Below are 27,377 nucleotides of genomic sequence, written 5' to 3'. Positions count from 1 at the left end.
TCTCCTATTTAAACCCCATCATTCTCCTCAAAGTTCACTTCCAATTCGCTAGCAAAAATCTATAAAATTCTCCAAACACTTTCCCTCAAAATTCTAACTTTGGCATCAGAGTTTCTTGGGCAAAAGCGCCCCCCCCATTTCATCATGGGCTTGTGAGGCTCTTGGCCTTAACCTAAGGTGTTATTTGTTTTGTAGGTGCAATTTTGTCCAAGATCAAGGAGGAAGAAATTTGCATCCACAAATTAGTGCTTTCATTAAGAGTTGAGTCCCACACTCGTAAAAGACTCTCGCATCCAAGGTTTTCTATTTTTTTGTCTATTTGTAGATTTTTTCGTACGTTCTTATTTTTAGAATTTTTTATTTGCAAAAATTCTTTGATAAAACATAAAAGAAAAGTACAATGGTTAGAAATTTAGAAACTTCAACGAATGAAAAAGAAAAGTACAATGTTCAAGAGATGGGACCACGGCGATCCACGAGTCTAAACGTGACAATAAGTGGAGCGACACCACCACCACAAGGCTCTACCATGGCAACCACCATGATGGCCACCACGGTAGCTATCCGCGGTGAAGTCCATGGTGTCACCACCATGACCCGAGTCGTGTCATCCAAGGCTCACGGTACCAAGGCCTCGGCCCAAGCCATGTCACTCAAATCCCAACGCATTGTCAAGTCGAGCCCTAGCCTCACACCCACGTGCGCAACACGTCGAGCATCCCACTCTCGCGGCCCAACCTGCTCCTGTGGCCCAACCTGCTCCCACAGCCCAACCTGTTCCCTCAGCCCAGTCTGCTCCTGTGGCCTTCCAAGTAGCCCAAATCGATCCAAAATTAGTTCAACCATCTTGGCTCCAAATTTTAGGACCGACGATTGAACCGGGAGCATTTTCACCACATTTGTTTTACAGATTTGACATTTTCCAACTCAAATCTCGTGCCCAGAGTCTACCACACTTCCACTGCTCAAGAAGATGCATTCCTTCCAAGCTATTCCAACCCAAATAGAGAACAACACTTGTCTCGACAAGTCATAGAGTTGATGAGTGCCCTCGCACAGCAGGCGACCTTGGTGAACCAACTCTTGTAGCTCACCAAGATGCAACGTGCCCCAGACGAGGTGTCCTGAAGTAAGACAAGGGCAGATAAATAACCTCTCCAGCAGCGTCCTAAGAAGCAGCCACTTGACCAGCCACGAATCGAGCTTTTAGGCAATATACACTCTTAATTATGCCTCTGAGATAGTGTATACTCTCATCTTAGCGCATAAATGAGCATGCACTCTCGACTAAGCCCACAGACAAGCATACATTCACAGTTAAGGTCACACTCTGATAGTCAATATGAGCAACCTTCTAAGCAAAGTGTTCATTCGTGGCTAAGCCCGCAAGAAGCATCATTCACCTCACATCGAAGTAGGCAGCACGACGGACGGAGAGAAGCAGTCACTCAATTCAGCTCAAGTTCAGACGGCAACCTACGAAGAACTCGCTCGCCTATTGGAACTCACCACACGCACCCCATTTGTGGCATAGATGAGCCAAACATATGGAAGAGCAGCCTATACCAGCAAGTCACGGCTAAGGGTAGCCGAGAGCTCTGCTACCCCCAACAAAGGCAAATTTAGGAAGAAGTAGAAAGACTTTTGACCAAGCGATAACGTAATTTCCAATGCAACGAGGTCATCGACGAGGCACTACAACAGAGCATGACCAACATAAGCATGTCCTCCTTCACGGACGAGATCTAGCAAGCAGAGCCTCCACGATAGTTCAGCATGCCATATTTCACATCTTTCAAAGGGGATGAAAACCCAGAAATACACTTAAAGCACTACCGAAGCACAATGATCCTCTATCGAAACAACGACGATCTCATGTGCAAGATTGGTTCTGCACTCTGCCGCCATAATCCATTTAGAGTTTCAACGAACTTTCTTTGGTTTTCACTAAAGACTCATCCTATCGCTCGATCAAAAAGAAGTCTGACCATTTGTTTAATGTCAAGAATAACCCAAAAGAGTCGCTTCACGACTATGTGAAGAGGTTCAAAGCAGAAAAGGCAAAGATAGTTAGATGCAATGACTCGATAGCTAAAGCAGCCTTCTAAAAAGAACTTCCAGCAGACCACCCGTTATTCAGAAAATTGATCATGAAAAAAGATCTAAATATGTCATACTCTTTCACTTTGGCAGATAAGCATGCATTTTGGGACGAGGCTCGCCAATGCACATTCAATGACTTGAAGAAGTACCCGACATCACCTCTCTACTATCTAAACCGGAAGCAACTGAGAACTTATTTACATATTTAACGGTATCTAAAGCAGCAATAAGCTCTACCATCATGCGAGAAGAGCTGGGGGCCCAACTACCTATATTCCACAGTTCAAAAGCTCTCATCGATGCCAACAGAAATTCAAAAGTTAACTTTATCGTTAGTTGTTGCAACCTAAAAGCTTAAGTTTTACCTTCAAACGCACGCAATCATCTTCATGAAGCATTATTCTGTCCAATCCAGACACGCGACGATAAAGGGAAAGACCTTGGCGGATGCAAAGTTTTTCGACGAATGCAACAACTCGGCCTAAATGACACGTTAAGGGCAGATGAACACTGGAAGGACACACTTGGAAGCAAGTTTTGTCTTCTTGGCCCCAAAAGATTCTACATAGGAGCAACATGTACCAGCAGTTAAGTACCACATCCTGCTACGTGTCACAAGGCCCCAGCCGACCCTTGCTTTATAATTCAACTCTAGAGTGGCCCAATACCAGCAGTTGAGCATCTCCTATTGTGTGTAATATAGCCCCAGCTCCACAGCTCCCTACCATGCATTCACGACGCAACAGGGTGACCCAATAACGGCTTCATGACTCCCTACTACACCTTCACACCTAGCCTAGGAGATGCAATAGAGCGGCCCAATGACGACCCGGAGGTAGCCAAGCACGCTTTAGCAGCACCTGCTCCACCATATGAGACTTCTGGCATTTTCGTGTTGACGGCACATCCAACTACAAAGGTTCGGGAGCAGGCGTAGTCCTTGTCACCCCAGACGATTTGATACCCAAATAGGTAATCACTCTAGGCTTCAAGGCATCCAACAATGAAGCAGAGTATGAGACCCTACTAGTAGGCCTCCGAATGGTAAAAAACTTGGTGGTGAAAAAGCTCGGAATTCATTCTGATTCCCAGCTAATCACTAGCCAGACTACTTGAAGTGTTTCAGACTTACACCCTCACTCAAGTTCCGTGGGCAGACAATGCTCACATAAACACACTAGCTGGCGTAAACTCCACTCTTGACCACCAACTTAAACGCTCTATTCAGGTGAAGTATCTAGACAAGCCAGGCATAGAGACGGAGTCAGCAACCGAAGTGTCACAAGTTAGTATAACTCCAAACTAGCAAAGTTCTTTTATAAACTACTTGGTCAATGGCACATTCTCCACGGAAAGGTTAGAGTCCAAAAAGCTCTAAATAAAGGCAGCACGATACTACATGTGGAATGGCATTCTCGTCCAAAGATCCTACACTAGACCACATCTCCGCTGTCTAACGCCTCCTGACGACCTAAAGGTTCTAAGCTCAATCCATGAAGGCGTTTGTGGAAATCACTCCGGAAGCCAATCCTTAGCATAGAAGGTTCTAAACACAAGCTACTACTAGCCTACCATACACCAAGATGCTAAGGAGTTAGTACAAAAGTATGACCGCTGCCAACGATACAAGCTGGTACCAGCACTGATTACCAACAAATCACACCCGCAGATAAGTCATTGGCCATTCATAAAGTAAGCAATCGACTTGGTCGGGCTAATGTCGCCCGCTACTGAGGGTAAATGCATGACGATCGTGACAACCGATTACTTCACCAAATAGGTAGAAGAAAAGCCCATGACTACCACGACACAGATGGACATAGAGCGCTTCATATGAAAGAACATCATTTTTTGATTTGGCATCCATCAATCCATCGTCATAAACAACGCCTCGCAATTCGTAGGCAAAGATTTGGAGAAGTTCTTCCAAAAGTATGGCATCAAGCAGCACATGTCCACACTGAGATATCCTCATGGTAATAGGCGGGCCGAAGCATCCAACAAGATGATCCTTGACTGCCTCAAGAAATCCCTTACCAACAAAAAGGAAAAATGGCCAAACGAACTCCCTGGATGTCTATGGGCATATTGCACCACCAAAAGAAGAGCAACCGGTGAGATTCCTTTCTCTTTGGCATTTGGCTCAGAAGCAATCATTCATCCCAATGTCATCAAGCTAAGTATCATCGCTCTACTACCAAGCATTGAGCATAACAGTAAAGAGATGGCCACAAGCTTAGATCTGGCAAAGGAAAAGCACGAGCAGATCATCACCTATATCGCAGTCTACCAGTAGCAGCTCTTCTCCAGCTACAACAAAAGGGCCAAGATCCGGCAGTTCCAACCCGAAGATCTAGTCCTAAGAGAATCCTTCATCATTACCTGCAGAGAAGGCTCCAAAAAGATGGATCCCATCTGGGAAGGTCCGTACAAGATCAGCAGAGTAGGCGGCAAGAGTAATTACACCCTCGCCACCAAGAAGCGACAAAATGATCGAAAAGCAGTAGAGCGCCTACAATCTGAGGAAATACCATGTTTGACCTCCCACTATATCAAAGCCCGAAGACTCAAGCAGCTCGACAGGCAGCACTTCACAAGTCGATGATTATCCAATTGTTATGCAGTTTCTACCTTACAGCTAAGTTCTCGTTCGTTTCACTCGTTTTTCAATGAGGAATTCAAAAGTAATCACAACTTGGTTCTGCTACATGCTTACAACAACTTATCACTCCTGCACTTCAAAATAAGACTGCGCCCTTCTTAGGGACTCATCGTAGGAATTGTGCACCCCGATGAACCAACCATGATTTCCAGTGCGAAAGGGTAAGCTAATTGCTCTCCAGTGCGAAAGGGCAAACCAATTCCCCGACACCCATATGGGTCAGCTCTCCAAGACAGGAGCATAAACTCTACACTTCGAATATCCAGACGTGGATGAGTCTGGCTGCCCTAGTATAACTAGATGCACGATGGCTTGCACCAGGATTCCTAGAAGTAGCCACAATGGTCTTTTTCAAGGCTTAGCTAACTGAAGGATTTTGGATCTCTTGGCCCAATCTGTTAGGAACTGGGCCCTAGAAACGGAGGGGGCACATTACGTAGTACACCCTACAGACGACTGCCTTGGAACCCTAAAGCTGCTACTGAGTGCACTAAGGTAGCCTACGATTTCCAGAATACTGCCTATGGCTTGCCCTTTGAGTAGTAAAGTCGCGCTAGACTTATACAACCGCACATTCTTGTGAAAGGTTAAACAAGCTAGCGTGCATATTCGAAGCTTTATCCACTGCCGACATGCTACGTAGTCGATAACCTTCACCTCTGCCAAGTGCGGAACAACTTACACCAAGTCCTAAAGTGTTGTGATACTTGCTACGCACCTACAAAATTGAAGAAAGCCAAGGTTAACAACCTAATGGTTACGTAGACTTGTCTACTTCTGTAAATAAGGCATCCAGCTGCCAACCCTATGGCTAACAACTTCGCAAAGTTCTACACCAACATTTACGGCTGCATAAGCTACGCGGGCCTGTCTATTTATAGAAAAGTAACACTTCTACCACTAGTTTATAAATTCTAAATGTTTGGGCATGAACAAAAGAAGCAAAAATAGAGAAAAGCGAAGGAAACAAGTTTATTAAACTTTCTAGCAAAATTGATAAGCGACTAGCAAAGATCGAAGGAGTTCAAGTAAAGTAAAAGCAACAAGGAACACAAACAAAATCTTAAAGGCTACCTAGAAGACTACTCTTTAGCAGCTTGGACACTCCACGACTACTTGGTCGCCACACCTTTAGTAGCTGCGACATTCTCAGCAGTAGCACCATCTGGCGCTTCACCCATGGTTGCTCCAGCCTGAGCACCAACATCTCCAACTACTTCACCAATGAAGGCCTCAAAAGAACAGACAAGCAAGTCTTCTGGAGAAATAGAGAAGGTCTCGAAACCTCGAGCCCATCCTTCTCATCCTTCAGCTGCTCATCCTCATTAAGCAGACCAACACAGATGCGTTGCAGCTCATCCAATTCCTTCTTCATACTTTCGTTGATCTTCAGTACACCTTGAAGTTCCAACACTTAGGGTTCAAACTTATTAACAATTCTCTTGAAGAGGATCACTTGATTATAAGCAGCAATCAACTCTTCATCCTTTGAATAAGCAGTGAAACAAAGCTCAGAAACTGCAAACTCAAAATCTTGGATCTAAGCTGCAGAGAAGTAAAGACAGAAGTATTAGACCCCTTCAAAGCAACGATCTTAGAATCCAACCTTTTGATCTCCTCGGACAAGGATTAAGCTTTAACTGCCACAATCTTCGCCACCTCCTTGGCAACCTTGCTACATCTGCATCATAGTAAGCAGAACAGTCCTTCTATATTAGGTTGTATGTTTTGCAAAGGAACTTGGGCAAACAAACCTTTCTAACGACATTAAAACTTGGCACAAATGTCCATGTCTTCAAGCATATCTAGTTTCAAAAGCATACAGATCTCAGCAGCCTCCCTAGAAGCAGGCTTAGTGGATTTCTCACAGCTGCCCATGCGAGCAGTCTTCTCCTTCCCAGCAGGCGAATCAATCTCAATGGCAGAGGAAGTGGGCATTGATGCCACTTTAGCAGCAAAGTCCACCTTATAGCTTTTCATAATAGCAAGCATCTCCAAATGTGAACCGAACTTGGCTCCCAACGGACATCTTGGTACAGATTTCAGCACTAGGGGCATGATAGGCTTTTACACTAAGTATCTTATTAGCAATCGTACAAGCCATTCTTAACATGGCAGGCACCACATACTCAGATCTAATAGCCTAATTTTTCTTCCCATTGGAAGAAGTCATGTCAATCACAGGCCTCTCGGTAGCAGGCGGACCCTCACAAGCATTAGATGAAGTCTTCAGTTTTCTCAACCAGCATCTCTTGAGCAGGCTGGGAATATCTCTTCTTTCCACTTTCATTCATAATAGGCTCTACGATAGCGTTCAGATGAGTCAAAGCATCCGCCTTGATCCTCTTTACCTCCTCTCTCGGGAGCAGCTCACATTTCTCCCGGCGAAGAGAACTAAGCAGCCAACGCCATTCACGGTACTCATCAGGGGAGCTCAACCCATACTGGTTTTTCCCTCATTTTTTCTCTTGGACCAGCAGGTAAGAGGCCTGCATGCCCAGCATTCTAGCAGCCCATGAGGCTCGCGACCTTTTCATTTCTTTCAATCACCGGTTTGGCTCGCATCAAGACTAAGAACCCAAATGACATGAACCATGCAACTCGCCTAGCACTGCGCCCCAATGCCTTAATCCGCGGCCCCAGTCGCTCAAGATGCCCTTAGCTCTAGCCAAGACAAGCAGCCCAAGTAGTGGTCCCTGCCACAACACCTCATTGGCCCATGACGAGCCGACTCCTGGCCCTTACCAGCCGACGTGTCGCACTACTCCGATTGCTGCCCCGCGACAGTACATCTAAGAAGAAGACATGGAAAATTAAATTTTTCTTACCTCAGTGCGGCGCGGAGAAGACAAAGAAAGCAACGAAAAACGGTCCTTTGCACAAGCAAGATGTAGAAGATTGCTAGATGAGGGGGAACAAATATCCTCTAAGCTTTCTCTTTCTTATAGGGCAGAATAAATTGCTTTCCAAAGTTGATTTAATAACCCACTTAAGGTGGACTTAAATAGGTTTTGAGAGAAATTTATTTCCCTTTCCTAGAAGGACCTAATTCCAATTAGAGAGGGAATCTACATCAAAACATGAAACAAGCCTATGTTTCCTATAACAAGAAGATCTCTACACTTGCTGCCCTTTCTTGCGAGTAGCCCAACAGGTGTGAGGGCATTTATGGAGTCAAAAATACTCACAATGTGACACATGGATCTTTGGATAAAAAGGACAAGAATACCCTTGAGGCACATCAAAATTCCTACGCGCAAGCAATGGGCAATCATCCATCAACCAAGTCAAAAGTGCCCAAAATAGGTAACAATTCAAAACCTATTTCATCCATCCTCATCAAATCCTCTCCACAAGGTAACTCCCCAAATTTTCCCTTTTTTATTAGCTAATCAATTAGGTAATTATTCTATTAATTAGCTAATTGATTAGGTAATTATTCCATAACTCCCAATTTAACACAAATCAAGAACCTAGCCCACAAAGGGAGCTAGGTGGCCAGTTCTTTCTCACCCAAGGAGGCCGGCCACTCTCCTATTTAAACCCTATCATTCTCCTCAAAGTTCACTTCCAATTTGTTAGCAAAATTCTATAAAATTCTCCAAACACTTTCCCTTAAAATTCTAACTTTGGCATTAGAGGTTCTTCGGCCAAAGCCCCCCCCCCCCCAATTCATCATGGGCGCGTGAGGCTCTTGGCCTTGACCTAATGTGTTATTTGTTTTGTAGGTGCAATTTTGTCCAAGATCAAGGAGGAAGAAATTTGCATCCACAGATGCAACAATGTTGACTAATTACCCTACTGCTGAGTGGCATTCTTGGAAATAATTGCCCTACAGTCTGCCAGTCTAGGTAAGGATTGATATATGTGTATTGTTTTTCGATCAGTCTTCAATTTCCATGATCCTCAAAGGTATGAACTTTGAATCTCCAAAGTTGTCATTTTCATTTTTTTTGCAATTTGCTAATTCATATATGTGTCATCTACAATTGTAAATTAATTTAACAAATTTTTTTTTTTTTTTTTTTTTTTGCAGATTAAAGAATTCCATTATTCCATCATTCCATCAAAGAAAAGATATTGAAGTTTAGTTAATTGGTCAACAACCCAAAGTATGTATTTTACTCTCAATTCCTCTTACAATTTTTTGTTTATAAATTATGATTAAATTGATGTCTTGCAATTTCTCTTAACTATTGCCTAATTTGTTTTAGTTTGTAAAATTAGTATATATATACTGTGCAACGGTTTCAAAATATGAGAACTCGTTGAGGACAATTATTTTAATCATTAGGAATATGTAATATTATCAATGCTATGTTATTTTGAATTTTGGTTACTTTTCATATATATACTGTGATGTTTTGGTTAATAGTTTTGTAACTACTATGGATTTATTTATTTTTTTAATATTTGAGAGAGGCCCCTCCTAACCCGAAATCCTGGCTTCGCCACTGGTAAACATAGATACTAAAGATCTATGTTTACGTAAACTTCATAATTACAATCCATCACGTTCGTCGCACAAATTTTTTTACGACGACATTTCGTTGTGCAAAGAGCGTAAAAAACGCAGATAATGTTATCACCATATTTCGAATGTCACGTCCCAGCCCGGGCCCCCACCACATCCCGAGCTCGACTCCGCCGTAGCACGATATTGTCCGCTGTGGGCCCCAACCACGCCCTCACGGTTTTGTTTTTGGGAACTCACACGAGAATTTCCCAATGGGTCACCCATCATAGGATTACTCTCGCGCGAGCTTGCTTAACTTCGGAGTTCCGATGGAACCTGAAGCCAGTGAGCTTCCAAAAGCCCTCGTGCTAGGTAGGGATGGGAATATACATATAAGGATCACTCCCCTGGGCGATGTGGGATCTTACAATCCACCCCCTTAGGGGCCCGACGTCCTCGTCAGCACACCACAGCCAGGGTTAGGCTCTGATACCAAATTGTCACATCCCGGTCCGAGCCCCCACCACATCCCGGGCTCAACTCCGTCGTAGCACGATATTGTCCACTTTTAACCCCGACCACGCCCTCACAGTTTTGTTTCTGGGAACTCACACGAGAACTTCCCAATGGGTCACCCATTATGGGATTGCTCTCAGGCGAACTCGCTTAACTTCGAAGTTCCGATGGAACCTTCAAGCTAGAGAGCTCCCAAAAGGCCTCGTGCTAGGTAGGGATGGGAATATACATATAAGGATCACTCCCCTGGGCAATGTGGGATCTTACATCGAATCTATATGTTTTAGGTGACGAAACTTTCGTCGTGCTAGGTGATAAAACGTTGCACGACAAAGGCTTTGTCATGCAAAGGTTGTTCAGTTTTTAGGTCAAAGCATTCAGTGCATGTGAATCAGAGGAATCAAAATTGTATTTACTGCAGCTGTTTACACGACAAAGGCTTAGTCGCACAAAGTGCCTAACCTTCCTATAAATATGCGCTTCTACTTTCCTTCTTCTTCAAAACGTATTTTGGAAATGCTTTACTATTTTGCAGATTATAATCAATTTGTTTTTTTATTGTTGGTGCGATGGTCGACAATGGTGCGCGTTCGTCAAAGACAATGGATGGCGAAGGTTCCAGAAAATGTTTACGTTGTAAAATTTGCAATTTGTATAAAGTTTTTATTTAGCTTCAGTATTATGAATATATATTTTATTGATAGACAAGAAGAAAAAAGCTGTGGTACATGTCTGACACACTTATAGTGGGAGCCGTTACCTAATTACTGCTGACGAATTAATGAGGGTGGTGAAGTCAGATAAGCACGCCAGCTTTTGGTCCGACGTTGGAGCATTGGTGCGTGTCAAATGTGTTGTGGATTAGGAGTCTTGGAGAGCCATCCACGAGGAGCTGAAGATGCACATAATTGATGAGTTAGCTATATGTGTTAAGTTATTAGTTACATAATAATTATGTTTGTTAAATTTAATATAATAGTGAGATTTTAATTTATTAATTTTCGCATGACAGCTTAATTGGGACATTGGCAAAAGTAACCCAAATTTGATGAAGGCAATCAACAAGTGGAAGTTTGATAATCAACGTGTAGTTGAACTACAACGACAACTAGAACTACCAGGGGAGGAGTAGAATAGTTTTTTTATTTTAAATTTAGTGCTTATTTAATAATGAGATATGAATTAGAAGTATTTTATTTTGAACGGTTTACTTAAACATGTACTTAATGTTTTTTTTTTGAATAAAATTAAAGCATTTAAAAAAAATATATTTATATTACTTAATTATGCACAAATGGTTTAATGAAATAAGTTTTTTATTTATTAAGTATTTATGTGGTTTGAAAAAAAATTGAAGAATGAAGGGAAAAATTCATTTAAAAAAAAAAAAGTAATGTGCAACGAACAATGGTTCGTTGCACAAAGTGTTATAAAAAACGCGGCAAAAAAGTGGTCGGATGGTCCCAAATGTGGAAGTAGCATATTTTGTACGACGGTGCTTTTCGTCACGCAAAGTGTTATAACAAATGCGGCAAAAAGTGGTTGGATGGCGTCAAAAGTGGAAGCACCATGTTTTGCGTGATGGTGCTTTCGTCGCGCAAAGTCTTTTCACTTCCTGAATTTAACCAAATGTAGGAAAGCAGAAGCTACAAAACCATTGTAGCAACCGTCTTCCTGCTGGATTTTCCAGCAGCATTGAATGCTCAGTTGCCGTTAATCTCGGAGGTATATTTTCTTAACTAATTTATTTAATTTCCAATCATTTAAATTGTGTTGTATGTAGTGTATACTTGTTGTGAGTTTATGTATTTGTATGCAAACATTTTTGTACGGATATGCAAAAAAAATATTTTGTAATGCTTATAAAAGTCCAAAGAAGGTGCTAAGTGGTCTTGGATTAGGATATGAAAAATTCACGCGTGTAAAAATAATTGCATTTTATTCCACAAAGAGAATAAAGCGTTGGATAAATGCCCTATATGTAATGAGTCGTGGTTTAAAATGACCTCTCAAAATAGAACAACGAAGATTCCATAAAAAGTAATGCGTTATCTCACATTAAAGCCCAAATTCCAGCGATTATATATGTTGACGCACACAGCAAGCGACATGAGGTGGCATAAGGATAGACGAGTAGATGACGATGTTATGAGACATCTTGCAATTGGAAAGGCCTAGAAAGAGTTTGATCGGTTGTACCCCGATTTTGCACGTGAGCCCCGGAACGTTGGATTGGAACTTGCAACATACGGGTTTAATCTGCTCGGGGTTCTAAACCAAAATCACAGCACTTGACCAATTTCGCAATTCCGTATAATTTGCCACCTTGGAAGTGCATGAAAACAGAATATATGATGATAACATTGTTGATAACAAAAGATCTGGGCACGTCTATTAATGTTTATTTACAACCGTTAGTCGATGAACTAAAAGAATTATGGGAAAACAATGTTCCCACATACGATAAATCTACCGAGAAGATGTTCACTTTGAGAGCAGCATTGATGTGGACTACAAACGATTTTCCTACTTACGCTATGATGTTTAGGTGAAGCACTAAAGGTTATTACGCATGCCCAGTTTACAAAGAGAACGCAATGTCTGGTTGACAGGCAAGAAAAGTTTTTTACCTAGGGTATCGTAGATGGTTGTCGTGGGACCACGAGTGGCGTCAAAACGAGACAGCCTTCTTCAACAGCACAAAGCTTCAACCAAGACCCAGAGAATGGTTTGGAGATGAAATTTTGGCTCAAGTGAATCATTTGGATTTTGTTCCGTTAGGCAAATTCGTAAACAGGATAAGACCAGACACACATCTGAACTGGACACATAAGACGAGGTTGTTCGAGCTCCTGTACTGGTCCAAATTAAAATTAAGACACAACATCAATGTAATGCATGTTAAGAAAAATGTGTTTGATACACTGAACTATACTAGAAATCAAGGGAAAAACAAAAGACACAATAAAAGCTCGGATCAATCTGAAAAAAATGGGCATTAGGCCAGGTTTATGGATGACAAGGGACAGAGACATAGCAATAAAGAAGCTTGCATCGTTTTCGGTGAAACCGGATAAGAGGAAAGAGTTTTTAGAGTTTCTATCTTCTGTACAGTTTCCAGATTAGTATGCTTCAAACATCAGTCGTTGCGCAAACATGGATGGAGGTAAATTTTCAGGCCTCAAGAGTCATGATTGTCATGTGATACTTCAACGCCTTCTCCCAGTGGGAATTCAACACCTCTTGCCTAAAAATGTGGTGAAGCCGATTATGTTGTTGGCAAGGTATAAAATATCGATGATATCGGAAATATCGGTAATCCAAAAACACGGAAATTTCGATGGAAATATCGGGATATTATCGATATCTATAAAAATTGAATAAAAACCACAGAAATTGTAAGAAAAATTTGAAAATTTTTATTGAAACTTTGCAGGATGTTTATTTAGTCAATTATCTATTAGTTTATCACAAAAAACTGGAAGGAAATGCATTGCATGATAGATATAACTGATTTAAGTTGATTATATAACTAGCTGACAAACATTGTGAGTGTAGAAAATATATAGTAATTAATGAAAGAAGGTCTAAAATATCGATGAGTGACTTAACAAGGTCTAAAATATCGATGATATCGGAAATATCGGTAGTCCAAAAAAATATCGATAGCTCAAAAACACGAAAATTTCGATGGAAATATCGGGATATTATGGATATTTTAGACCATGGTTGTTGGCGAGATATTTTTCTCAATTGACTGCAAGATCTTTGTTCAAGTCCGATGTTAAACAGTTGTGCGACAATATTATTGACGTGCTATGCAAGTTTGAACAAATATTTCCTCCTGCTTTCTTCACAAGCATGATCCACGTCATGATTCACTTGCTGAATGAGGCACTTCTACCCAGACCTGTCAATTATTGATGGATGTATCCGATAGAAAGGTATTTAATAGCCATAATTCTTTAGTTCATGATGTATGTACAATTTGACTAATTTTACATGATATTTGGTTTATTGATGTAGACTACTGGGTTAATTAAAAAAATAGTGTATGGAGCAGGGCAAAGCTCGAAGGATCAATCGTGGAGGCATGGGTCGCAGTTGAGTCGCTTACATTTCATGCAATGTACCTACAAGATGTTGAGACTACGTTCAATCGACAACGACGCAATAATGACGGTGTGTGAAAAGTGAAAAACTTTCTGTTTTTGCCCAAAATTGCACAACCCTTTGGCGAACCAATTAGAGGGGAGTCGTTTAACAAAATGGACATGGAGGTAGCACATTGGTTTGTACTTAACAATCATGACGAGACAATTACCTACCTAGATGAGCATGAAGAGTTGATGAAGCGGGAACATCATGCACATTTATATGCCAAGAAGCATCGTGAATTGTTTCCTTGGTTTCATGAAAATGTAAGTTGTTCGTGTTTTGGGTTATTTGCATAATTTTAAATGGTAAACTAACATGTCAACTAATTTAGGTGAAGAAATTGAAGGACATGAATTCGTCCGCTTACACTGAAGAATTGTACAACTTGGCTATTGGGCCCCTAAGCGCAGAATTGTACTCCGATTGTCATGTAAATGGCATCAAGTTTTTGGCAGCTGATCGCGATGACAAGCTGTGTACACAAAATAGTGGGGTACATGTCCCGGGTGCGAGTGACATTAGAGACATTAATTTCTATGGAAAACTGACAAGTGTTGTGCAATTGCTTTACAATGCACTGAGCGTGCAAACGACGATGTTGACGTGCCTACAGACGAGGAGGAATGGGAGTCTGAATCTGACTATAGTGATGATATTTATTCTAGTTCATACAAGGATTAATGAAAACTTGTGATGTAAATGTAATTATATTTATTGAATGGTATTTATTTTGTATACAAACAAAAGTTTCCTTTAACAAAAAAAATTATTTATTTATTTAACCAAAAATATAAATTAAATGTACAAATATGCACGATGACATTTTGGAAATGTTTGTCGTGCAAATATTTAATTTTTATTTATTTAAAAACTGGTTGCGCGACAAAATTAGAACAACGTCGTCGAACAAACATGTAAAAATTTGATTTTTTTTGTCAAAATTGGGCGCGTTTGAAGTTCAGTGCCTTAACTTATCTCTGTCTCTCTCTCATTTTCTGCATGCGAAGCTCAAACTTAACATCTCTCTCTCGATTCTGTCCGAACTCACTCTCCTCACTCTCTCAATTCTCTCCAGCTCTCATCACTCACTATCACAATCTCTCCTTCTCTCGCCCTCTCTCTATTTCTCTGTCATTCTTCTTTTCTCAACCACCTCACTCCGACGCCACACCATCTCACCGCCGCTGCAACAAGACTAGGTTAGTACCCAGTATCCCTTAATTCAATTATTTCTTAGTCCAATTTTTCATTTTTTTTTTCTGTTGAATTGTTTTAATTAGAACATTTAGGGATTTAGGGTTCGAATTGGGAATCTTGGTTTAGTGCTTTAGGGTTCGAATTGGGAATCTGGGGTTAGGGTTTTCGAATTGAGAATATTGGGTTATGGTTTTCAAATTGAGAATATTGGGTGATGGTTTTCGATTGCTTATAGTTTCTTCTAATATCTGGCCACCTTCACACACACATACGCAAACACTTTTTTTTTTGGTTTTTCAGTTGCTTATACTGCAAAGTGTTTTTACTGCTTAAAGGCATTTTCTTTATATTTCATGTTGCTGTTTCTGTTTGCATATCTTAGACCATCTTCTAAATAAATAGAAGCGGTGTCTGTCCAGCGCACCCATGTTTACTTTAGTTCTCTGGATTGATATATTTTTGTTTATTTGGATATATTTTCTATTACTTCTAGTATGGTAGTTCTGTGCTTGGATATATTTTGGTTTACTTTGGTCCTTTGCTTGATTTCCAGTTCAGATAGATTGGTATTGTTTTGTTACTTTCTAGATTTTCTACATGCATACTACTTATGTTAAGGACCTAATTTTGTCGACAATGAAGTAAGACTAAGCTCATGAGCTTATTACAAGTTGATAGGATCCTCTTTTTTACACCCCACCATGTCGATTGGTATAAATGCAATTTGTTCAGTTAGTATAGCTTCTTTCGCATCCCTATATCATCTTTTTTATATAAAACTGTTTATTCATCTTTCCAAATTTTGAATTTGTTTAATTCATTTGTTAACAGCGTTCCTAATAAAATTCAAATTTTGGGGGTGGAAGTCTTACTTTAAAAGTTGCAAAGTTTAGGCACTGAAATTTACATCACAACTAAAACTTATCACAAAAGCTCTAAAGCAACACTTGTTCTACTACTTTGATAGAGATTAGAGACGTAAGTTCAAAAGTTAAGGCCGACACGCAGTTCATTGGAAACTGCTCAAGTCACTATTTACAAATTAAATAACAAAATAGGAAATGCTAAAGAAATCTGGAGATAGTGTCATGGCAAGTATACAACAAATAGTACACTGATCTGTTCAACACTTTTAACAATCAACAAATATATTATTTCCTAGCAAAATGACTTCCATCTTTATATTTCAAAAAGATGATTGGTTTGAGAGAGAAAGAATAGAGATTGAGAGTGAAATGAAGCAGCAATCCAGGTTAGGAGGATTTGAGTGTTTTGTGGAACCAGCCAAGGGAAGAAGAGCAGCTATCAGGATGCTGCCATTGAACTTGGCAAGGAACTGGTATAAAGCAATGGCTTCTTCTTTTGTTCTTTTTTTCACAAACAATAGGATATCCATCTGAACTACGGGGAGGGGCATTCGACTTAGGTACAGAGCGACAGCCCATTTGGGTTCAAATATAGTTTTTTGGTGGTTTATTTACAGTTGGGTTCTTGGAAAAAAAATTTATTTTTATTTTTGTCATTTGGATTTGAATGTGATTTTTTAGGATGCTTTTGTTCTTGTTTCTTGTTTGTATGAGATGGGTTTTGCTAGGAATTAGTTGGAGTCAAGGTTCTAAAAGACGATAGGCGCTAGTCGGGCTGGGACCTAGCGTTTAGGTAGCTAGGAGGGCGCCTAGGTGGATTAGGCGGATTTAAGTAAATCTATTATATTTCGTGTAAACAAGTGTCTGCTTATACTTAATATATATATATATATATATATATATATATATATATATATAAATACACACTTTCATCATAAACTACAGAATAGAATGACATACATATTATGAGGTATTGAAACATAATGAAAACATGGAGAACAAAGATTTAATGTGTGTTCATTTAAGTATACAATAAGTCTCTTACAATTTATTGAAAAATAAATAAAATGCAGAATGAAAATTATCTATTTTTTGTCTAAGCGAGTTGCGATCTAGGCGGGTGTCTAAGCATGTTTGGATGGGCTAGGCGGGTGCCTAAGCGGTATAAGCGGGTGCCTTAGCAAGTCTAGGCACCATTTCTTAATTTTTAAACACCTAAGCATTAATCGGGGCGATGGCTAGCCGCCTAACGCCTAGATGATGCTAGGCGGGAATTTTTAGAACAGTGGTTGGAGTTGCTAAAACTTGATCATCTTTACGTTTTTTATATTTTTCATGTTATGTGGCACTGCATTAAGAATTTCACCAAAATGACTTCCATCTTTTTATTTCAAGGGAAATTTGGTACACTGTCAGTAGCATTGCAAAAATATAGTCTTGTTAGAATTTTATGAAGGCCATAGAAAGAAGCTAATATAACCTCTCATAGCATGTTTAGACTTTTTAGTTCTTCTATCTCAGGGTGTTACTTTTTCTTTATGATAACATGTTCTAATGTATTTTGGTCATTCCTACGGTTGCCCATCTACTTTTGGTGCAAGTCGCAAGTGTCAAGATTTCTTTGAAAGGGTACCTGCTAGAGAAAAACATGTAAGGTCCCTTTTTTCCTAAGAAAGTGATAAATAGGATTGATTAGTTAATGCTAATTATTATCGACTTCCTATATATGTTAGTCTCACATTTTCTGTCTTATGGTAAATCTCTGGTATTCATGATTTTTGCCACTTTTCTTAGCCATAATATGTTCTCTCCATCTTCATGGCTATTAATAGGTCAAAGTAGTGGAATGTAACTTTTTTATTTATTGTTTTTGTAGATGTCGAACTTAATTTCAAACCATCGAACAGCTAGTAGGGTCAGTCAGACACCTTCTCCAACAGGTAGTGTTGTTGCCACCTCCCCACCTGATATGGGCATGACGGGTGTACCTCCGGTCATGCCTATCAGTCCAACGGTGTTTACAGCTCCTACGTCATCGATTTCTTTGGTGATGCATCCTATACTAAGTGCCAGACGGACTCATCGACAACCCCGGAGTTCTGAGGAGGCTGAGCAATCTGGTGAGGCTTCATCTATCCATGGAGAGGGGTCCCAAACAAGTAATGCATCTTTCTCATAGTATAATCGAAATTTTGAAAGTCTTTTTGGCTGTTGTGAAAATCGAAGGGCATGTCATACTCTGGAAACTTGGAGGACTGAGTTGAAAATGCATAATTCTGTAAAACCCTTAAAGGGTTTTGGGTACAAGGCAGTTGGGGAAGAGAGTTTTGGTTGGGACATTGGATTGATAGGGAGGTAGGAGTAAATTTTTGAGAAACTTACTGTATCCTCTTAGGTCATTCTTTTGGTCCAGCTATATCTGCTTTACTCAACCCAATTGTTAAGGTGTGTTTTGCTGGACATTTCGTTATGTAAATGGAATGATTGATAAGCTTGTTTCTGGTTTCATGATGGTCAAAGCAACATTGACATTAGTCTTTAGGCATGCTTGAAGCTTCAAAACTGTCACATTCCCATTAATTAGGACGAACTTACTGAGAACTTCACTTTGAGTGTTTTGTTCCTATTGTTGTGAGTTCGTGTAATCCCACAAATAGATGCTCTATATATTAGTAGAACCACTAACCGATTTAAGTTGGCACACCTAGCCTTGGAAGCCAAAACTTGTTGCAGACTTGCAATGTGAAGTCATATAAACAAGTTGTAAATTTTGTTTTAATGTCCCCAATTGGTATAAACTGTTTGAATTGTTGGATGGATGTGTTTTTTTTTTTTTTTAATTATATTATCTACAGGTTTTAGGAAATGTTATAGTATTAGGGGAGGTTCTACCGAATTTTCAGTAGAAAATAGAATTCATCTAATGTTTACTTTGTTTATTTGGTAGTTCAAAAAAATAATAATAATAACTAGGGGCCATGCAAACTTCTGAAGACGTCACAGACCACTCGCACCACGACTGAGAAGATCACCATTACGTGGAATCCTTGACATTGTGCGGCTACAACAAAAAAGCAGCACAGTGCATTGGCCAACAACATTGGCTCGGTTATCAGGAATCATTGCCCCTCCTGTGGAAGTCCTGGAAAGATGTCTGGTAAGTATTTTCAACCTCAAATACTAAAGTTTTAATAAAGTATACAAATTATTATAAATTTTAACTACTATTTATTTATTGTGTTTTGCAGCATCACTATAAGGTCATGAACCTCGATGCCAATCAAAACCAGTACATCAATGACCTTTGCGCCGGTAGTTTTACTCAATGGAAGAGCGACCTCCACAAGCATTATGAGAAATTTGACGGTCCAGAGGTCGCTCTAGCAGTTGGGTGCCCTATAGAGTTGGTGGACCGTCGAGATGAGTAGAAGTGGCTCTGCGGCCATTTTCAAGACGAAAAATACATCGTAAGTATAATATATATATATATATATATATATATATATATATATATATTTCAACAATATTTAATCAAATTTTTTATATTTTTAAATAATATGTTAATTTTTTCATTAATTTGTTATAAATATCTAAACTAATACATTTTTTAATTCAACAGAAAAAAAGTGAAGGCAAACTCAATCAATCAGTCGAAGAAGAAACTTCTTCACCACTCTGGCGCACGACTCTTATAGGTTGGAGGAGCAACGTAAGGTAACCGTATATTTATTTTACATTTTCATTCTTTTTACTTTTTATTACACAAATAGTAATCTATGTTAACATTTTTTTTTTCAGGGAGGTCAAAGTTTCCTAAGATTGACATGCTCAAGGAGGTGTACGTTCAGCTAGGGGGTGAGCTGACGGATCATCTTCATATAAGTTATTTCAATTTTTTTTAATATTCAATTAGTATTAATATTAATTACATGTATATTAAAATTAATTTGTTTATTTCTTTCTGCTAGTCCACCATGGTGGGGAAGGGCCAAACTATTCTAAAGGAGGTGGCTTCCCAGCTTCCCACAGAGACCCTGATTGAGGAGGTGTTTCCCCCTAAGGATACCGGTTTTCAGATCATGACAGACACACTTGATTAAACCCTTGGTCGTAGGCATGAGAATGTTCACCAAGGGCTTAGGAAAGCCCGCCTTCAAGATCCATCTGCCTCATCCTCCAAGTAGAGAACAGAAGAGGTCGAGTCGCTGACATCTAAAATGGCGGACCTGAAGACGCAGATTGCCGCCCAGCAGTCTTAACTTGTAGCCCAAAGCAATTTGATGAACCAAATTTGTCTCGCCCTTCAAATCTCTGGCATTCCGTTCCCTGACGTTGAACCACCTCCAGGAGTGACCTCCCAGCCCCTCACCGTAACAACTACGACCTTTCAGCCCCCCAACGCAGCAGCAACACCAACAGCTCGCAATTGTGATGTGGAAGACTACCTATTTTAGTTTAGTTTTAAATTGTTTTCAAATTTAAAAATATTCTTTTCCTTGTATGTACATTTTCAATAATTTTTTAATTCCATAAATATTCTTCTTTACATTTTATGTTTTTAATTTCAATAAATTAATTTATACATTAAAAAATATTATCAACATTTAAAAGGAAGAACTAAATAATAAATAAATAAAATTAATTTTACAATCTTACTGCGACGCCCTTTATGTCCGTCGTGCAAGGATTTGGGGGTCGAACCCCTGTTTCGTTGTGCAGAGTATCACGTGCAACGAACACTGCTTGTCGCTCTTCATTTCGCGCAACAACAACCACTTCTGTCGCGCAACATTCATTCCGCGCTGCAAAGCACTTTCCTCCATCGCGCAATGTCTGACGTCACGAGCTTTACCCGACGATGTGTTCACCGCACAATGTTTCTGGCTACCGTATTTGCCTTTGCGCGACAGTTTTCTCTTCGTCGCCCAAGCAGTTATGCTTACTAGTGTAATAACAATTCCCTTTCTCACAAAATGAAAGTCAGTTTCCAAAGAGTTTAATTCTAGAATTAATGTTGCACAAGATTTAAACACAGAGCCATAACACATGTCATATTACAAAGGGTGGTCTATCCACACACCATCTTTTACCTCCCACACACACCCCGTCAACTTTTGTCCTTTAATCATTTTCAATTCATTTGATCCGACAGTCGAAAACTGAGAGTGGTGTGTGAAAGGTAAAAATGGATGCATGGATAATACCACCTTATTACAAAACATGTCATAGTTTATACGCACTTTAAAGTAAAAACTTGTTTTCTACTCGTACAATAAATGTAGGCTGAGTATATATACCCCGTGGTGGTGTTTATAGTAATTACATGGGATCAAGTAAATTTTCCAACTATAGCAGTTGTACATGGGATCAAGTAATTGCAAATACAAAGAGATCATTAATTCTTATTTTAGAAGAGCAGAGAGTGTTTAGAGATCATCAACTACGCATGACTGCATTATGCTTTCTTCCTTATCTGGATTACTCTCATACTTTATTTAATTATTTGTTTATCGTCCGAGTCAGACTCAGGGAGACGAAGGAGAAGCATGTGTACATGAAGTCATCCAACATAACGTGTGGAGGATGTGGATTGTCTGCCTTCTCATTTCCATACTCTTCACATCCATTTCTATTTTATGTGGTCACGGTTAAGCTATGTCAACATTTTATATCCCTATTACTTTTTGTTTTATTATTTTTATAAAAAAAAATCAATATAAAATGTTGACGTGGCTTAACCGTGACCACACAAATAGTAAGAGATGGGAAGAGTATGGAAATGAGAGGGCAGACAATCCACCTCTATGTGGGTGGAAGAGTCCTATATATATTGTGGTTTTGTACTTAGCTAGGCAAGCCATCTAGAGACGTAGCAATCATGAATAAGGCTAGTCTTGTTCAGTGCTCGGCAAACTACATACCCTTGTCGCCTATAAGCTTCTTAGAGCGAGCTGCTGTTGTCCATGGCGATAAGATTTCGATCGTTTACGGTGGAGTGAGATTTTCATGGCAGCAGACCCTTGAAAGATGTCTCAAGGTTGCCTCAGCTTTCGTCCACTTAGGCATATCTCGCCATGATGTTGTAAGTAGCTTATTTCTAATATTTTATGACATGAGTACATATAGGGATTTCACTGTATTTGATTTCATTATATTTTAGTTTCAAGAATTGTCATATTAGTTTGTATATGATTTTAGAAATAAAAGTAAAAATTTTGAATGTTTCATATATATACGAATATATCTTTATATGAGTATCTCACTCATCATTCAGTAAAAAGACAATTTTCTTTTGTTATAAGTAGTGTTTGGCTTTTCAACACAAACTGGTATCTCAAGGTCTTCTAACAATTAAGATCACATTACATTTTGTTTTGAGTTTCATGGAAATTTGATTACCAATATAAGCCATGGCTATGGAGATCGATCTAACTTGCTAGCTAGCTGACGGCTGGCTAGTCACCAACGACTCCGACTGTAGTAAGTCAAGAATTGATTGGTTTTTATTTAGTATTTAATATTGATCATGATCTCAACGATGGACTCAATATTATAAGACCGATCTCAACGACGGACTCAATATTTTAAGACACAAATTAGTTAATCAATTCTGTAAGTCAATGGTGGTCCTTTTTTGTGAGTCGATTGTGCCAAATGACCAAGTCGCAACTTGATCATGCACCTTGGCGTGGATGCTGGGTCAAATGGACAATGCCCTTGAGGAACCAGGATCATGGAACCACCAAAGTAACATGCATGGTGAATCATCTGCCAATCTATGCATAAGTCAACTTTATATATATGTAAAGATTTTTAGTCAAAATGATTTTTGAGATTGGCATAACTTTTCATTTTAGTTTCTAACCATGAAAATCGATATAAATAGTCTCTAAGTTTGTCCACCATAAATCATTTTGGTCATTCTGTACAAAATTTGTCAATATCCTCATTAAATTGTCACGTGAATGACCACATGACCACCTTTTAAGGATATTTTCATCAAACCAACTTCTTTACTTAACAAAGATATTGACTAATTTTTCACGGAATGACCAAAATGATATACGATAGACAAACTCAAAGACCACTTCTATCAATTTTCATTGTCAGATACCAAAGTAAAGAGTTATGCACATCTCAAAAATCATTTTGACTAAAAAGGCTTTTTTAGATAAAACTACACATCCCATTTAAGTTAATATAAAACACTTGCTAGCTAATAGGTTAGAAACAACTCTACGTACGCTTATATACACACAAACAAACAAACACACACACACACACGCGCACACACACACACACATATACATATACATATACATATATATATATATATATATTTGTTTCTAGATTGTTCTTTACACATATACATACATATATATATATATATATTTGTTTCTTGATTGTTCTTTACTAAGGGTATCTCAAATTTGAAATGAAAGTCTTGTATATAAATTGCTTAAAAATATGGAGTCTCTTTCTCTCTATTGTCAGATGTAATCATCTTTGGGAGGGTTGCAATGTCAGCTATCCTGATAAGTAAGTGGTTATAGTTTGTTAAGTTCTTAGTAAAGACTTAATGCCCGTTTGGAGTTCTTTTCTGCGTCAACTTTTGTGTTTTGTTTTTTCCAAATTTCTTGATAGCTATTAAACTCTCTCTAGAATCTTATGATTGTTTTGAATATACAATCTAGACATGTATGTATATGTATATGTATGTATGTATATATATATATATATATATAGTAAGCTAGCTTTGTAGTCGCTAAAGAATAAGATTGCATTTGATCATGAAGAAATATGAGAAACAGAAAAGCTCTCAATTTGTCATTGTTCTTTCATTTCTTTAGTTTCGACCATTTAGTTCCAATTCAATTACAACCTCTCACCCATTATTAATTGATTAATTTTAAGTTAAATGTTCAGTTCAAGTGTGTCATAGGACTCTTAAGTCGTTGCATGTAGAGAATTATGTGTAGAATCCACATGTACTCACATGTTTTCCTAACATGTACTGATATATGCTAGTTTATGTTCTGTCATTGAAATTGATTCGTGCATGAGTAGATGTTTGTTGTGTATTGCTAATTTTATTCCCATTTGTAGATTTAATTTGTGCGTTGTATGTGTGTTTATTTTCATCTTCCAGACCTCACTAGGCCGACAAAGATAAATGGTAGATAAAGACCGCAAAAACCCTTCCACTAACTTATTGAGAATAAGAATTCAATTGAAACACAAACACTTTGAGTCTTGACCAAACCGACTAAAACCCAAAAAGCTTACGTTGCATGCGATACACGTATTCACGCACTTCCAAAATAAAAGGGGTCTCAGACTCAGTTCTCAAACTTTCTCTCATATTCTACTGGTCCTGTTTAAAAATTAGCATGTTGCTAAAGCTATATATATATGAGGCAGCACATCGACCAGAACCAGTGACATAATAACTAGTGTGACATACATAATCAAAACTTCTCTGTATCATATAATAAACCGAATTGGAGAAAGAAAAATCTCCACTAATAATCTTTAGTAGTTGGAAACGGTCATAAGCCATTTTAATATATCAGATAATTTAATATCGTCTTTTTTTATTCTTTCCTTGTTAATTAATTTGAAGTGGGATTATGTCAAAAGCTAATCACTTGTGTTGATGGGCTCTTAAATAGGAATATTAATGTAAACGTTTGAATTGTACTGCAATATTGCATTATAGAGGGTACTACATCAAACTCAAAGTAGTACACAGACCCAAAGATAACAGAAAAAGCTTGCATATCCTTGTTAATATACATTAGTTGTCTCTGTCTGTCTCCTGATCACAATCTTGAAAAGAACTTGAATACAGATTCCGGTTATTAATATAATACTTATTCAAAGCATAATGAAGAAAAAAAAAATATCTCAACTGTAAAATACACATGTTTTTGTTCTCTCTCACATACCATGATAGAAAAAATCTGTGTGCGCAAATCCAACTAAGTGTTTTTTATTGCACAAGTGATCACTTGTATATATAAACTAATCACGTGTTCTAACATGAGTAGTGAAAAATAATATTAAGTAACAGTGTGACAGTCACAAAGAAAAACTTCTCTTAACAAAATACCTACGTAGCACCTTAGTATTGGATCAAGAAATAGCAAAAAGTTCTTACCCGCTACATAAGATACGGTGATTTTTTGTATAGCAGGATGAGCCAACACTTGACCTGATTACCTAAAACAGTGTGTGTGTGTGTGTGTAATGTAACAGTAATTGATAATTATTTAAAATGTTTAAATTTCTTCCCTGACCAGGTTGCAGCTTTTGCACCAAACATTCCAGCACTCTATGAGTTACATTTCAGCATTCCAATGGCAGGAGCAGTCCTTTGTGCACTTAACATTAGGCTGCACGCACCCGCATTAGCTTTGATATTACAACAATTGGAAGCCAAAGCCATTCTTGTAGATCATCAGTACCTTGAAGTTGTCCTCCAAGCAGTTGACATTTTGTCCCAATCAAACTCCAACTCCAAGCCACCTCTCTTCATTCTAATCCCAGAATGTGACCAATCATCATCATCTTCTCATATTGATCTTGATCTTCCATCAGGTGCCATAAATTACAATGACCTACAGGAATCAGCAGAACCCGATTTTCAGATTCTCAGACCCAACAATGAGTGTGACCCGATTTCAGTGAGTTACACTTCTGGGTCAACAGGTAATCCCAAAGGAGTTGTGTACAGCCACAGAGCTGTGTACCTGAATTCACTGGGAGCAATTTTTCAGAGTGACATGAGAAAAATGCCTGTTTTTCTATGGACGGTCGAAATGTTTAGGTGCAATGGATGGTGCTTCCCTTGGGCTGTTGCTGCTCTTGGTGGCACCAATATCTGCCTAAGAAGTGTCTCTGCCAAAGCCATTTTTGAAGCAATTGATCTTCACAAGGTAACACACTTATGTGGTGCACCCTCTATATTAAACATTCTAGCAGATGCCTCAGAAAATGATCAAACTAGGGTTATAAAATCAAGGGTGGAGATTATTGTTGCTGGTGCATTGCCAGCATCGGAGATTCTGATCAAGGTTACAGAATTAGGGTTTAATGTGAGCCATGGATATGGCATGACCGAGGCTCTTGGACCAGCAATTGTCACACCATGCAAACCCAAGTTGGAATCTCAGTACAATCTAATGATGGAAGGTGTTGATGTGAAGGATTTGAATAGTATGGAGAGTGTGCCATATGATGGAAAAACAATGGGGGAGATTATGTTACGAGGCAACACTTTGATGTTGGGATATCTGAAAAACTCAAACCCCAATCATGAAGTTTTCAAGGGCGGATGGTATAGGACTGGTGATCTGGCAGTTCGGCATTCAGATGGGTACATTCAGATGAAAGATAGGGCAAGGGACATTATAATTTCTGGTGGGGAGTCTATAAGCACACTTGAGGTGGAGGCAGTTTTGCTGACTCATCCACAAGTTTTGGAGGCTGCTGTTGTGGGGAAACATGATGAGGTTTTGGGGGAGACTCCTTGTGCTTTTGTGAAGTTGAAGGAGGGTTTTGGTGGTGGTGGTGAAGAAAGTTGTAAAGAGATTGTGAAGTTTTGTGAGGAGAAATTGCCTGTTTTTATGGTTCCACAAGCTTTCGTGTTTGGGGATTTGCCTAATTCTACTGGGAGAGTACAAAAGTTTGTTCTAAAGAAGAAGGCCAATCTTGTGGGAAGCCAAGAATAAGATGCCTAATCTCTTCTATGGACACTTACAATTGGCAACACGTTTGTTGTAGACTCTTTGTTATATATGCATGAAGCTTCAAGAATTTGGGATATGAATGATTTGGGTTCGGGTAAAGATTTCTTTGGAGAAGGCTCCTTGGACCTCAGCACAACTCTCTAAAGGATTGGCACTTTGGATGTGTGGTAGGGCTCTTGCTTGTTGATGTACTACAAGAGGAGAACAAAGTTAGTTCTGAAAAGTGCCTTTATGGGGCCTTAGGTGTAGGCCTTGAGGCTCACAATCAAAACTAACTAAGTGCTTAGGCGTGCCACTACTATCTCAGTATAGCAGATGTTGAACAAGTGTATTTTATGTTGATTACTTACGCCCCAAGTTACTTCAACTTCTTATTATCAAATGATTGTCATAGATGTGTTAAGTTTGTATTAAGTTATTTTTCTTACCTTGTAAACAAGGACTTTTAGTTCATGGTCTTGTATGTTTGAATGAAGGGAGTTCAAAGCCCCTTATGTCATGTGTTTGGTTCCAAATTACTTTTAATGAAAATATATTCATCAAGCTAACCATATCCAGATGCAAATAAGACTCTTAAAACAGAAAAATAGGTGGAAACAACTTGAATACATGCTGGATAATGCATTAAGCAATAGATCTACTAATTTAGAAAGTAAACAAATAGTTTC

The 27,377-nt window shown here is 38.9% G+C and overlaps 1 protein-coding gene across 1 annotated transcript; it reads left to right on the top strand.

Annotated features, from left to right (window-relative positions):
- Positions 1-21,801: 21,801 nt before the first annotated feature.
- LOC126602330 (butanoate--CoA ligase AAE1-like) lies at positions 21,802-27,162 on the top strand. Its single transcript, XM_050269165.1, has 2 exons — positions 21,802-22,040; positions 25,261-27,162. Exons 1-2 carry the CDS (start codon positions 21,837-21,839, stop codon positions 26,689-26,691), a joined length of 1,635 nt encoding a protein of 544 aa, XP_050125122.1. The 5' UTR covers positions 21,802-21,836; the 3' UTR covers positions 26,692-27,162.
- The last annotated feature ends 215 nt before the right edge of the window (positions 27,163-27,377 follow it).

Source organism: Malus sylvestris, chromosome 15, assembly GCF_916048215.2.
Source record: "Malus sylvestris chromosome 15, drMalSylv7.2, whole genome shotgun sequence".
Taxonomy (NCBI): Eukaryota; Viridiplantae; Streptophyta; class Magnoliopsida; order Rosales; family Rosaceae; genus Malus; species Malus sylvestris.
The sequence above is the reverse complement of the archived record's forward strand: the minus strand, read 5'-3'. Positions and strand labels throughout refer to the sequence as shown.